General features: G+C 60.5%; 1 protein-coding gene across 17 annotated transcripts in view; it reads right to left on the reverse strand.

Annotated features, from left to right (window-relative positions):
- Nucleotides 1-14961, reverse strand: part of PTPRF (protein tyrosine phosphatase receptor type F) — an 84680-nt gene that overhangs the window by 21598 nt on the left and 48121 nt on the right. For 7 of the 17 annotated variants that reach the window (XM_032431047.1, XM_032430923.1, XM_032430933.1 and 4 more), the window contains 7 exons: nucleotides 14634-14645; nucleotides 9370-9639; nucleotides 7294-7875; nucleotides 6904-7040; nucleotides 6286-6430; nucleotides 2512-2817; nucleotides 1671-1864 (listed from right to left, as the gene is read on the reverse strand). In XM_032431047.1, the coding sequence (XP_032286938.1) occupies nucleotides 1671-1864; nucleotides 2512-2817; nucleotides 6286-6430; nucleotides 6904-7040; nucleotides 7294-7875; nucleotides 9370-9639; nucleotides 14634-14645 (1646 nt within the window). The remainder of the gene's footprint in view (nucleotides 1-1670; nucleotides 1865-2511; nucleotides 2818-6285; nucleotides 6431-6903; nucleotides 7041-7293; nucleotides 7876-9369; nucleotides 9640-14633; nucleotides 14646-14961) is intronic. The other 10 variants (XM_032430966.1, XM_032430961.1, XM_032430942.1 and 7 more) reach the window with 3 other exon arrangements.

The raw sequence follows: 14961 nt of genomic DNA on the forward strand, positions 1-14961 counted from the left end.
TGAGATGGAGACATACATAAAAGGTGACAGGCCTGGCCGCACACTCAAGGGGGGTGTGACCCCTGTGCTTCTTCCAGAACTGATGGGGGCCCCGGGCTAAGCGGCTGGGGCTGCTGGGTGAAGAGGGACCGGCTGTGGAGTCCTGGACAGGGTGGTCAGGGGACAGCTGGGCCCTGTGGCCAGGCTGGGGACCAGGCCCTCCACCTTCAGTTGGCTTTCCTGGAGCCCCGGGCTCATGTCCACCCCGTCACAGCATGTCTGAGGCCACAGGGACAGCGTCCCTCCTCCTGTGGCCCAGCTCCCTTCCAACCACTTGGAAGCAGAAGGGGGCACCTGAAAGGGTGGCTCTGAACCCCACTGGCTGCAGCTGTGCCTTGGGCCCCCAAGGATGGGAGGGGCTGGAGGGAGCCCATTCCCGGGATGTTTCTGGGTGGGTGTGTCAGTGGAGGCTCCAGGAGGAGTCCTCAACCTGCCCCAGGAATGCACATGTCCGCCTCCTCCACCCCGGTTCTCTCTCAGCGCTGGCCAGGCTGAGAGGAGGAAGACAGCCCCCTCGGGCCAGAGAGGAATTTTGGCTGAGTGCTAAGCCCAGCCGGAGGCATGAAGGCCCCATTTGTCCGTGTGGGTGAGCCCACCCTGAGCACAGCATGGAGAATACAGGGTCTGTCCCTGCACCTCTGGGCCCTGCCCAGGGAGGGGGGGAAAGCTGGACAGGGCGGGCATGTGGGCTCTGAAGGGAACCTGGGCTCCTTCCCCCAGGGCTGGCTCAGTGCTGCCCACTGTGGATCCCCTCCCAGGGGCCCGTTTCTGGCTGGGGAGACCTTGAAAGCAGACCACACCAGGTGTTAGGACTCTTCGGCAGAATATTTGGGGAGGAAACTCGCCATAGCAATTACAGCTCTTTCCAGGAGTCCAGAGACTGGGTTTCCTGTCCAAGCTCAACCACCGACTTACTTACTGGGAAATTCTGGGCCATTCACATAACCTCCCAGTATCCCAGATTCTTTCCGGAATAGCAAGCCAGTGCTCAGGATACCCCGGGGACCTTACCCCAAGTGCACAGAGGAAGACATGAGGCTGGCTGCCAGGCCCACACCTTGAGTGTAAACACCAGGGGCTGAGCCATCCTCCTGGGGGCCAGGCCCAGAGCAACAGCCCAGCCCAGCCAGTCACAAAACTCCCCCGAGCGGGGGCAGACGGCGGCAGGAGCGCTGTCCCCGCCCTGGCTGGGAGAGGAAAGGCCGCCCAGCCCAGCACCGTTGAGAAGGAAGGCAAATCTTAAATCCCAGCCTAACTGACAGTGAATGAGCTTCCTGCAAAACACAAAGCAGGGCTTGGGGGGGGGGGGGGGGGGGGGGGGGGGGGGGGGGGGGAAGCCTGGGCAGGGGGTGACAATGGAAGCCGGAGTCTGTGCTCCTAACTGCTAGTACTGGTACGTGAGCCACAGAAGTGACTGCCAGGCAGACCCAAGATGGCAGAGGGAGTGTTCCTGGAACCTAGCCCTAACCTCCTGGTCTGAGCACCTCCCAAACCTGATGCACAGCAGGACATCTCGGTGTCTGAGTCCTCTGAGGGCAGGCAGGGGACAGCGGCAAACCTGGGCTCCACAGAGGTAGAGAAGCGTGCTGGTGTTGTCCACCTTCCCACCCCACTACCTCCCAGGGGCGCACCTGGGCCTCCGCCAGCATGACGTCCTGGATGATGGGTGGGCCGCGGGGCTCGCCGTTCTCTAGCCGCACATAGGTGACCTGGTAGCCGCGGATCTGGCCATGCTGCTTGCTGGGGACGGGCAGCTTCCAAGAGACATGCACAGCCGTGGAATTCAGTGGCTCCACCTCTACCTTCCGTGGTGGCCCACTGGGCACTGGGGACCAGGAAGAGAAGAGAGTCAGGCCTGGTGGAATGGACCTTGGTTCGGGGGGGGGGGTGGCACAGCACGCTCCAGGGCCTTGCCTTTGCACTCCACTGCCCCAGGAATGGCCCTGGTATGGTTTCTGAACACTGTCCCTGCTGAGAACAGGGAGGGCTCCCTCTGCCTAGCACAAGGAAGGCCTGCCCACCCCTCTGGCCCTGAGCTACCTCACTTGGTGGGGAGAGTAGGGGTGAGGCACAAGGCCTTTGGCCACCCTAAAGTCAGCACAACCTGTCCCATCTTCTTCTGGGCCCCCTACACCATGCCAATGTCTGGCCAAGACCAAGTCTCGTTGATTCTACTCTGAGCGTCTCTTGCACCAGTCTTTCCAATCACCACCTCCCAGATCTTAGGTGGGGGCTGCTTCTTCTGTCTTAGCCTTGCGAGGCCCCAGCTGCCTTGGAGCTAGCCCCACAGGCTGCGATTTGGGCACAGGCCATCCCATCAGCTACATTTCCCCAGTGTGGGCTACTAAGCCTGCACCAGGAAGGACTCGCCTTCCTGGCTTGTGTGAGGCAAAGGCCCTGGGGGTGCGAGGTGCATGGTGTCTGGGAGGGGTGCCTCCCCTCCCCGCCCCTCCCCTCGGCACCACTGCCTACCGTCCTCATCTGTGCGCACTAGCACCGGGCTGCTCTCCGGGCCGGGGCCTACGTCTGTGTGCGCCCGCACCCACACCCGGTACTCCGTCCACTTCTCCAGGCCCACCAGGTCCCAGCTGGAGTGCTCGCGACTGATGCTCTCCACCACATGCCGCCCTCGGTCCTCGCCGTCCACTGCCTCGTAGGCCACCGAGTACTGGGTGATGACACCGTTGCGGCTGGCGGCCGGTGGCGGGACCCAACTTACCCGGACTGTGGTGGAGCCCGTGCTCACACAGGTCACCTTCTGGGGAGGGGCAGAGGGGGCTGGGGAAGACAAATGGGGGGAAGCAGGCAGATGGAGGGTGGGGGTCGCAGGCACAGTGACTAGTCACAGAGGATGGAAAACTCACCCAGGCGGGCTACTTCCTGAGTGCAGAATGGCTATCCCAGGGCCCCTCCTAGGCAGGCTGTCACCACCGCCGCCAGCCAGCCCGGCTCCCTCTGGCCCACAGGCTCTACACATGCACGCACACGCGCACGGGGCCTCCCACACATACATATGGTGTCTTTCACACATATAGGGTCTAACAGCACCTCACACACACACAAGGTCTCTCCCACACATAAGAACTGTCTCGCATAAAACACACACCCTGCCGCATACACACAGACATGGGTCATGACTCCCAGACCCCTTGCCCCTGGTCACACACACAACCACGCATGGAGAACCTCCCGCTGCTGGGCCCATAGCTCTCGTCAGGACTAGCAGCCCCAGTCTTCTGGCACAAGGTCGCTGTGACCTGTGCCTACTTGGACAGGGTGCCTGTGCGTGAGCCACAAGCAGCCACAGAGACCAGAGGCCAGATGGGAAAGAGGCCAATGGCCCTGGCTAATTTGGAGAAAATGCACCCCATGGAGGTGCTCTCACTCAACGAGTTCCTTGGGGTTAGAACTGTGCCCCCCTTGTTCCCAGCGACGTTCCCAAGCCTTATCCTCATTGAGGAACCTGGTGCTATTACACGGCTTCCTCACCATCTCGAGTTCTGCCCCTACCCCTTACCAGAGTGACTTCAGCAGTCTCCCTCCCTGGCCCCGGAGCCCCTCATCTCCAGGGCTTTCTCCCCTGCCCTGCTGTGGCCATGCCCTAGATATTGCCACGACTCAGAATGGCCCTACTCCCCAAACCGGGGCCTCCAACATCCCCTTGCAGACCCTCACCTTGTCCCAGCACAGCTGCTCAAGGTCCCCAGCACTGTGCTGGCTCTTCACCCCCCTGGGGGCCTCCACCCACGGACCTACCATCCTTACCACCCTCGATATTGGGCTTTGACCCCGAGGTCCTGTACCTCACCACTCGACACATACCCCCAACTCCCCCACCTGCTTCTCTTCCCACACTCCTGCCCAGCCTGTGCCAAGCCCTGGATGGAGCCAATCCTCTGCCCTCTTCAAGGCGGTGCTGTCAGCTGCCCTGGAAGGCTGGCATCCTATGAGCACGTCCCAGTGGCCTCACCTGGGCCTTGCCTGCAGCCCGCGGCCTCTGTTCTCTGCCCAGCTCCCTCCGCCGGAGCTCCTTCCGCTGCTGCACACAGAACGCTCTCAACCTCCTCCACGCTCCGCTAACCTCCAGCTCTCAGCACACAACTGTCTCCCACTTTGCAGAGAAAACTGAAGCCTCCCACCAGCAGCTCCCTCCATCTCTCGCTACCAAACCCACCGAACAATTGCAATCTCACTGAGCCACCCTTGCTTCCCACGAGGAGGGAGGTGTGCCCTGCCATCTAAGGTGGAGCTCTCCCATCCACGCTCTGTCCCTGAGTCCCCAAAATCCTTCTCTTTCCCGAATTTTCGACTTCTCCATGTGGGCTCATTCCTAGTTAACATTTAAACATGCTCGAATTTTCCTATCTTAAAAGACAAAACCCATCCTCAGGCCCATAGCACCCTTCCTCCCGCTGCAGCGGTCCCCTCCCTCCAGCTAGTCCTCGCAGCCCTCGTCCCAGGCCCCACCCCCAGGTACCCGACGCAGCGGAGGACGCAGCGGATACTCCTGTGTTCCTCTGGCCCTGATGGCTCGGCAGCAGCATCTCGTCTGCTCCTTCAAACTCTCTTCTTCCAACCTCCAAGACGCTCTCCTCTCTGGGACTTCCTGCTGTCTTTGGTCATCCTCCTCAGGGTCCCCCAACTCTAACCCAGCATGGCCGCTCGCACGGCGTAGGGCCTCCCTGGCTGCGGCGCCTGCTTCGGTCCCACTTCCAACCCTCTTCCCAGCTCTACACACCAGAAGCACAGAATTCGCACGACGCTCCCCTTTCCCTCAGCATCCCAAAGCCAGTCCGCCACCAGGTCCCGGGGAGCTGGCACCCCAGACGGCTCTAATCCACCGCCACCCCGAGCTGAGCTGCCACTTCTGGCTTCGACTACCGCCCGGCCTCCTCGCCGGTGTCTGGCATGCTGCTGGGCTGTCCCTCATGTTCTCGCCCAGCGGCCAGCCAGCCCTCCCACCTGTCCCCTCAACCTGCGGCCAGCTGCTTCAGCCACACTGGTCCCCTGCTCCCCCCTGCCCACAACTAAGTGCCTTCCCGCTTTGCACCTGCTGACCTCCTGCCCGGGGCCTGTGTCCCCCCCCAAGGAAGCCCCCCCGCCTGGCCCCCTCAGACCAGACGAAGCTCCCACCCCGTCATCTCTCCACTGTTTGTCCCCTCCACAGCACTTTACCCAAATGTAATTAAAAGCTCATTTGGGTAATTGCAGGTTTAATATCTTTCTGCCCCACCAGACGAGGATCCCTGCAGGCAGAGGCCAAGCCCGGGTCATGCTGCCAGGCCTGCACTGTGCATGGGCCCCGCAGGAGCGCAGCAAGTGCTTGTAGGATGAACCCGTGCACACTAGGTCACGCGTGGCCTCCCCTCATCACTGGCACACTCACACCCAGTCCCATGTCACATGGACCGCCTCACAGATACTGCTGTGTTTAAGGCTGTCACATGTGCTCACTGCCCCGTGCCGTGGCCCCCACGGTGAGGACACAGAGCCTCGCGGCCACTCAATCACTGCAGCACACCAGACACTCACTCCTACAGATGCGGCACCGCCAGGTGGTCGGACGGGGTCGCACGCGGCCTGGCGGCGTCCGTTCCCCATACACAGGAATGTATACGGAAACACAGTTAACACACAAAGCCACAAGGCAGTCACGCAAACGGGCTGGCGGGCAGCCTCACACGCGGAAGACCGCGCGCTCCTAAGGCAGGCACGTAGACCTTCTCACAGACGTGTCCCTACGTGTGGCTGGCTCAGTGTGAGATGACACAGCTCACATACTCTTCTCATGGTGGGGGGGTCATGAGGCAGGGAATGTAGGTGATAGGGGAGATGAGATGTGGGGATATGGAGAGGGGAGGACAGCTGCCAAAGCGGGGACATGTCTGAGACACGGCAAGCATGGCCGTCCCACTGCTGAGAGTGGCCTAGTCAGCTAGTGTGACCAGCACAGACGGGGGAGGGGGATGAGTCACAGACACAGAACTTACCTGGCCGGGGTGGGGGTGGGGGGGCTGGGGAAGGGAGGGGCAGAAGTCGGGCGGGGAGCAGCGTGGCCAACAGCTGCCTGGACGCGGACCGGCGGGAACTTACCTGTCCCTCTCTCAGGGTCCGGAGCCGGAGCCCAGACCAGAGTCCAGGCCAGGGCCCAGCAGACCTGACCACGCCCCTGGCCAAGGGGGAAGGGTGTGTGTGTCTGAGTCCCAGCCCAGATGTAAGCAGGCAGGAGCCTCAGGAGACACTTACTGGACTGTGCCGTGCGGGCCTCAATGGTGGGGGTGGAGACGCCCACCCCCATCTCGGAACGGGCGGCCAGCTGGAAGTAGTACAGTGTGTCAGGCTTCAGGTCCTCTAGGGTGTACGAGGAGGTGGGATCGAAGGTCACCTTGTGCTGGAAGAGCAGGGAGCACTCACTGACTGCTCTGACCTCACAGGTCACTCAGAGGGTGTTCCCCAACATGGGCTGCAGCTGACCCCTCTGGACCCACTGTGGCTCCAGGGCTGGCTCCATGTCACATGGCCACCTGGACTGCACAGGGGACACGGCGCAGCCCAGGCCACGAACACCTCGCCGACTACACAGCCATGAACGCCTGAGACAAGGGCCTCCGGTGGGGAATTTGAGGGCTCTGCCAGTGCCAATGTGAGCCACAGAGCCTAAGAGACCGAAGGACAGACCTGGGGACTCTGCCCCCAGCACAGGGGTGACAAGGACAACAGATCATACCGGCCACGTGAGCCCCAGGGCCCCAGGGAGAAGCCTAGGGCTTGTGTCCGTACAACCACAAAATCCAGAAAGCCTGCCGGGGTGAGCCCAGCACAGACAGAGGGGCCCTCCTCCTCTTGTCCCCGCCGAGCACTCACCTGCTGACCTTCATCCTCTGCTGCCCAGTACACCAGTTCATACTTGACGATCCGCTCCTGCGGGGGCAGCAGCCATGAGAGCTGGATCCTGGTGTCCGACTCCGCCTCCGCCTGGAAGTCCGCCGGTTGGGCAGGCACTGCAACACCCCCACGCCAGGCGCCGTGAGCCTCCCCAGTTCCCCTCGGGGGCAGGGGTGCCCAGAGAAAGGAGGCAGGGGAGGACACCCCCGCACCCCTGCCCTGCATCCCAGGCGACCACACACGTGGGGAATACAGGCCCTCCTCCTCCCGCAGCCCCTGAGCCCACGGCCTGAGGGCAGGGGCCCCGCCACGGCCTTGCCCGCCCCGGCTCCGCTGCCGCTGCCCAGCCGGCGTGCTGCCCGCACCTACCTCCCTGTTGCGTCTTGACCTGGATGGTGGGGCTGGGAGGGCCGTCGCCCACGGCCGTGAAGGCCAGCACGCGCAGGCTGTAGGTGATACCAGGCAGCAGGCTGCCCACGGTGGTGAGAAGCCCCGCATCTGTGTTGTGCTTGTGCCAGGCGCTCAGGGGGCGGCGGGAGTCGGGCGTGTAGTAGACGCGGTAGCCTCGCACCAGGCCGTTGGGCTCCTCGGGCGGCTCCCACTGCACCAGCATGGTGCTGGCGCTCAGCATGCGTGCCTGCACGCGGCGCGGGGGGCTGGAGGGCGCCTGCTCCCCCGTGCGGGCCCGCACCGCCTCGCTGGGCGCTCCTCGGCCGATGCTGTTCACCGCCAGCACGCGGAAGGCGTACTCCGAGAAAGGGCTGAGGCCGCCAATGCTGTAGCGGGTGGTGGCCACGCCATCCACCTCCTGGAAGGGCCCCTCCGCACCTGCCGCACGGTACTGGATGCCGTAGTAGGACACAGGCTCAGAGTTCCCAGAGTCCCAGGTCAGGGTGACGCTGGTGGCAGTTGTCTCTGTCACCACGAGGTCAATCGGAGGTTTCGGCAGAGCTGGGAACAAAGTGGGAGGCTCAGAGCTGCCTGAGGTCATGACCCCAGGAGCCAACCCTGCCCTTGGTGTTACCCAACCAGAGTGTGGTTGACCTCCACAGCCCACCTTGAAGAATGGCCCGGAAAGCTCTAGGTGACCTCTAAGGGCACCACCTAGTGGGGGATGGTGACCCTTGTCAGTGCCCCCAGGGGCCTTTGGTCATCTAGTGTCTACCTGCACCACTTCCAGAACTCACTGGATCCCCTCCTAATAGACCCAAAGGTGGTGTAGCCTGACTGGGTCTCATGCAGATGGAAGGCGCACAGGCTGGAAGGTGGAGGTCTGCCTCTGGGGCCTGCCTACGCTCACCTGTGGCCACTCACGTATAACTGGGGTTGGTGTCGGGGACAGACGTGCCTGAGAGAACAGCCTGGATTTTAGAGTGATGGGGCTGCTGGCCCTTCACACCTGTGGCTTGGCTCAAATTGAAGGTGCAGAAGTCCCAGACCCACAGCCAACCACTTAACAAATAAGTACCAAGTGCCTACTAAGTGCTGGGCACTGCGCTGGGGCTGAGGACACAGGTCGCACAGTTGGGTCATATGCCTGCTCTCGTTTACATTCTAGGGTGAGTGGAAAGCGCCGAGTCCATAATCATGACTCTGGGGCAGGCAAAGAGAGCGGCAAGCAGGATGCTGAGCTGGGGCAAATCCACGAAGGCCTCACAGGGCTGAGACCTGGACAGTGAGAGCACCAGCATGGCGAGGGCGCCGTGAAGGCCTGGCGGAACTGAGCTGAGCCAGTAGGGCCAGGCGAGGGAGTGAAGATCCCGGTCTTTACCCTAAAAGCAACGGGAAGTCACTAGAGAGCCGTTTCTCAAAACAGAGCGGTGAGATCCTGCTTTACATCTTCAAAAGATCATCCTAGTTGCAGAACGGAGGATGGCTCTGAGCGGGGAGGAGTGGAAGCAGGGAGCCTGGAGGAGTGCGCGTGCCTATCCCAGGGCTCTGGTGGAGAGCCCACGTCCCCATGGCCATTCTTTCACCACATCCTTGCCAGGAGGCTGGTAAACCTGAGGGTCTGGTGCCATGTGTAGTGGCTAGGGGGCCGTGCTGTGGCATCAGACCCCCAAGGGTTCAAGTCCCTGCTCTGTCATTTACTCCCACATGACCCTGCACCTCCGTTTCCTCATCTATACAAGGGGGACGAGAATGTCTACCTCCCAGGGTAGACACAGACTGAACAAAGTGATCTGTGCTTGCCACCACAGCATCTGCCCCCAGGACGTCAGTACCTGTTGGCTATTATTATGAACACCAAGAATTACAGAAACCCCTCTCTCCACTACTGAGGGCCAGCAGGACCCCAGGAGGCACCCAGAAGAGGGCAATGATCCCTCGACCTCATCCACCCCCACAACAGCCACGCTCACCTGCTACGGGTGCTGGGACCTCCTGTTGCCCTCCACAACGGGGCAGGCCACAGGCCACGGCAGGCACGCATGTGGCACTCACCTTTCACTGTGACCTGGGCTGTGGCCTCGATCATGCCTAGAGAGGAGATGGCCACGCAGGTGTAGTTGGCAGAGCGCACGACATTGCTGAGCTCCAGCACATTGCGGCCGACCGGCATCTCATCCTCCTTGGTGAGCTCCTCAGCCCCCAACATCCACTTCACGTAGGGCATGGGCGCGCCCACCGCAACACAAGTCAGGTTCACGCTGCCACCTGGCATCACCTCCTGGCTGCTGGGAGGGATGGAGAAACGAGGAGCCACACGGCGCACTGTGGGAGGAGGGAGAGAGACACTCACAGGCCGGGCAAGACACTCAAGAGGATGGAAGGGCAGGGGCCCCTCATCCAGGAAGCCCCTCTTGTCAGAGCCGAACCCACCTCAGAGACAGGTGGGGCGGAGTCCCTGGGCCCCAGCTTACCACCTCCCATCCTGCTTTTGGGCTAGGAGTAGCCCCCACGCTCAGAGACTGGAACACGAGAGATTGCACAACCAAGCTCCCATTTTACAGCCTAGGAAACTGAGGCCCAGGAAAGTCCTGCTGTCCGCCCAGGGTCACACAGGGACTCAGTGCAAGGTTCAGGCCTCAGGTCTACACTGCGGGCCTCGTCGGGGCCACATTCCAGGTTGCCTTCCAGTGCTTGTCCCTACCTGCTCCTGCCCCCGCCCCCACCGTGGGTCTCCAGAGGGGCTAACTGGGGCACCAGTGGGAGAAGTCCAGGCACTGAAGGGTGGAGGACCTCAGAGCATGGCGGGGGCAGGGCAGAGGGGCAAGCCAGGAGTGACATGGCCACCTTCTCTGCAGTCACTGCCTCCACCTCCCAGCCATGACCGGAGGGAAGAGATGATCTCAGCCATGCTCCAGGCATAGCCTGGGAACCCAAGGGGAAGGGCCGCCCCTCAGAAGGGGCTGGGCAGGGGCAAGGGATCAGGGTGGGCCAGGGACGTGGTCCGCGGGCAGGATGGGCATGACGATGGCAGTAACATGATGAGGGCGCCGAACAAACGGCTTTCTGCGTCAATGAACAAGGGTCTCCAGGGGGAGGGTGGCTGTGCCTGGCCATGACCTCCGGCCTTGGGCTTCCCAGGCCAGAAGCTGTTCTGAGCTTCCCAGGCCAACGTGCAGCCTGGAACCCCCCAAAGTTGCAAGCTTGGCACAAACATTCGGAACATGCAGAGGGAGGGCAGTCAGGCAAGACCTAGCCGTGGGCAGGCATGCTTGGCGTGCTGATGGGTCATGCAGCTGGTGGGCCGAGGCTGAGGTGTGTCCTTCACAGGCACCCTACAGACAGGGCTGGAGAGGTCAGGCAGCGAGGCTACGTGACCAAGAGGCACCACTGAGAGTGTGTGTGGGTCTCCGAGGACCCGTGCTGGGGAGCCTGGCATGCAGAGGACCCGAGCCGTCACATCAGGGGCCCCTCCACTAGAGGTTCCAGACTCTGCTGCTCGGATAGCCTCAGACCACAGAATCCGAGCCGGAAATAACTACAGAAACTGCCCGGTCCGACTCTGACCTCGCTGCACTGGGGTCAGGCTGTGGCCCAGAGACTAGACATCCAACGAATCACCAGGTCCTGTTAACGGATGGCCCAAGGTATCTTTCAAACCCACTAATTTCTTTTCAAACCCAGAGGCTACTGCCCCCACCAGAGCCTCAGCCACCTCCATCTCCCTTGGCACCGCTGTATGAGCAGCTCTCTTCCAGAACCGGCCCTCCACCAACAGCTAGTACAAGTCTGTTCACATCACCTCTCTGTTAAAAACCCCTGCATGGTTCCCTCAGTGATTCCTCAGGCCACACGACTGGACCCCACCTCACTACGCCCCTGCCTCAACTGTCCACACTGCCTCAGTCCAAGGCCTCCGGACAGAACCCCCAAGCAAGCCATGTGTGACTGACATCATGAGCTGAGTCCCCTCTGTGCCCCCAGGCCCACTGGGGTCTCAGTGTGTCTCGTGGACATCTAGTGTTCTACCTTATAGAACCGGCCTCCTCATTTTCTTTAGGGGAACCACCTCTTCCCTCTGTCCTTGCTATGTGGGCCACATGACCCAGATCTGGCCAACAAGATACAGCCTTTAGACTTTTGCAAAAACCATCAGAACAACAACTTTCTCTCTGTACTGCAGTGCCCAACTTTAAAGGAACTGAGAACCACCTTTCATAACACATGGGAGAACATGCTGGAGAACAAAGAAGTCAACTGTAGAGAGCAGAGCTAAGAGACAAACACAAAAGTTTGATCAAACTGTTTAAATATCTGGATCCAGCCCTCCCTGACACCAAATCTACTTCTACATATTTTAGTTTGATAAGACAAGAATCTCCTTGTTCTGCTTAAGCTGATTAAGTAGGTTTCTGTCACTTGTCCCAAAGCTGGGAGTCCCCACGGAATGATGACAGCATGTCATTGGCAGAGACTTCTGCACGGCAGACAATAGGTGGATCCTGGGCATGGCTGGCGGGGGGTACCCACGACAAAGAGCACCCTTTGCGCACTCCCTCAAATGGCACAAGAGTGAGACCAGGAGGCATGGACATTAGCATCACCCAGCCTGGTGCTGCGGGCCCTCCCCGAGCTCTGGAGCTGGGCCTGGGGGGGCGGGCCGTGGGAGGAGAGGCCTAGGCAGGCAGGTCCGTCTGCTGACCAGGCCCAGGCCTGCTGAAGAAGGGAGGGGTCCAGCACGGCCCTGGTTGGAGCAGGAAGGCACAGGGGCATGGCCTTAACTGATCAGGTCTTTATTCTCAGCCAGGGGTGGCCCATCTGCTCTCTGTTCACAGGCATCAGAACAAGCTCGGGAAGGGAAACCACTCTTGAGCTCCTACTCAAGGTGAGGAAGGTTCCCTTGCTATAGATCCCATCACCTCCAGACTGCAGACAAGGGGACGGACTTAAGACTCGAAACTTTTAAGTGACATGCCTAAGTTACGTATTATCAGGAGGTCGTCAGTGTGATGAAAAGCTCACACCCTTTTCAGGTCTGGCTGATAGGTAGAAAGGCTGATAGGCACGATCTCCCACAGCTCAGGCTCATCCTCCCTGCAGTGTGAGCGAGCTTAGGGTATGTCTATGGAGGGAGGGTGGGGGCAAGAAAGGTAAGACACAACCTCCAAGGATCCCGAGAGCCAGTGGGGCCCTGCGTCCTGGACCTGCCTGGACAGCCACCCCCATCCTGATGGCCGGGCGTGGCTGGTGCCTCCCCACAGCAGTCCCGCCGCCACTCCTCCCGCTGTCCCAGACACGAGGCCTCCAAAAGGGGCAAGACTCGCCCTGGACCCGGTCTATTGACAGAAGCAGCAGCAGGGAAGAAAAAACCAGAGCCAGGAAAAACACACTCAGGGTCTAATCTTGGGCTCCAACAATGCCAGTCTATTACTGTTCCCCGTGCATCCTTGGTGCTGACATTTTATAGACAATTTCCAGAACAGGGCTCTGTCATTTCTGGATTATATTTCAACTGTAACTTTTAAGTCTAATTATTTGCACTGACAAGCCCGTATAATAGGGCGGTGTGGTGCCCGAAGGCATCGGCATTCAGTGGAGTGACAGCCTAATTGCAGGGGGAGGGTGGCCCCGCAATCTGCATTCACTTGCAGGAATTTCTCTGATGAAAATAACACAACATTAAGAAAGGGATAAGGGGCAGGACCCACTGTATCAAGATAAAATAACTCTTTAATAAATAACCTTGTGGCTGCCGCAGAGCAGTAATTAAATGCCGGCGCACTCGGCACACAGTTTTAAGTAAAGCTGGAAAAATGTAAGATGTAATTATCAGCGCCAAACAAATTACCAGCCCGGCAAATCCCCCTGGAATATTTAGAAACTCATTTCTGCCTTCCCGTTAAATATTTGTGCACGTGCTTTATTTTTGGTGGGACCACAGAGAGGGAGAAGGGGAAGGGACCAGGGCGGTGGGGGGACGGCGAGGACGGGGAGGTGGCTGAGGGCTGGGCTGTCTCTGCTGATGACTGCTTTCTGAACGCCCCGGCAGATCCGCCCGGTCAGCGAAATGGTGTAACCGAAATGCCCCAGAGCTCAGGAATGCATATGCATGGATGCTCAGGGCTGATATCTGAGCTGAGGCTGCAGCCCTCCTCCCAACTGGCTCCCTTCTCCCTCCTGGAGGAAACCCAGGCTACGGAGATACGATGCAGAGGGGAGCAGGTGGCCCAAGTCTGCTCCCTGGGGCTGAGCCCAAAGCCCAGCGGACAGGTGAGTCTCCTCTGACCACTCAGACCATGTGACACAAGAATGACCGTTAACCCCTGCTGCCAGCCCCAAAACTAGGGGTAGTGGTCTGGCCCTGAGGGTGGGGCTGAGAACCGAGTCCCACATGAGAATGCTCTGGAGTGGGCTAGAGCAGGGTCTCCGGGGAGCCCTTCCCAACCTGTGGCTGGGCTGGGGCCTCCTCTGGGCTCCCATGTGGGCCTCACTAAGTTGCAGTCAACTGTCCAGTCTGGTGTGAGCTCCCTGAATGTGAACGCTCAGCACCCAGCACAGGCCTGAGGAAACGGGAGCGGGCTCGGGGGGCCTGGGGCAGGTGGGAAGATCTTCATTTGGCTCTGGTCAGGGAGGGAAAAGACAAGAGTGTAGGAGATTTCCTCCATGCCTAAGATGATGCCGGCCACCTGTGCCATGGACACCAAGCTTTGTGAGGCAGATTGGGGCTGGCCGCCCCACTGAGCTTGGTGGGAACCTCAAGGTCAGGGCAGACCTGTGGGACTTTTGTCCTGTGCTGTAGGACCTTGAGGTGTGAGCTCATTCTAGATTAGCCTTTTCCCTGGGTCTTCCCAGTGGCTGCAGCTGAGCTGGGGCAAAGGTGGAGTTTAGGGGATGAGGTTGTGGAAGGAAGGCCCCACAGGCACGCGTGACGCACTACAGCTCTCACAGCTCCCCCGACCACTCCCGAGCCCCACCTGGAACAGACAGCTGGCCTGGCCCAGGCATAAGGGCGGGGCACAGTGTCCCGGCATGCACCATGCCTGCTTGACCGCCCCGGCAGAGGGGCCCAGCTAAGGGGACATGCAGACACGTGGCACATCAGGGACCCAAGCAGCAGAAGCATGCAGGGCAGGGGGCCTGCCCACCCACCCCTAGTCCTGCCGGCCTGCCGGCCCAAACAACGCAGAGCAGAGCCTGACCGGCGGGCAGGCCTGGCTGGAGCGAGCCCGAGGGAGCTGACTGAGCCCGCTGGTCCCTACTGACGGGAGCATCCCATCGACGGGCGAACTGTAGATGGATAAGAAGTGAAAAGGACCAACCTTCTCGCTGATCTGAGAGATGAGAGTTTGGGTTGATGGCAGAGTGCGATGAGGATGAGGAGGGAATAAAAAAAAGACAAGGAGAAACACAGAGAGAGTAAAAACAGGCCAACCTTCATCTGCCCACACAGCACAGACACGAGACAAGACTCTTGTGCCCCACGCACACGCACGTGCACGCAGGTGCGCACGGACCACGCCGCTCACGAAAGACTCAGGACTCATGGAGGACACGGTGGACGGGGCTGGGTCCCACTGGCAGGTGCCGGGATACCAAGGGCGGGACAGGGAGGGGTGGAAGGGGAGCACAGGCGGGCCCCCATGCCTC

The sequence above is a fragment of the Phoca vitulina genome, unplaced genomic scaffold (assembly GCF_004348235.1).
Source record: "Phoca vitulina isolate PV1807 unplaced genomic scaffold, GSC_HSeal_1.0 scaffold2, whole genome shotgun sequence".
Classification (NCBI taxonomy): domain Eukaryota; kingdom Metazoa; phylum Chordata; class Mammalia; order Carnivora; family Phocidae; genus Phoca; species Phoca vitulina.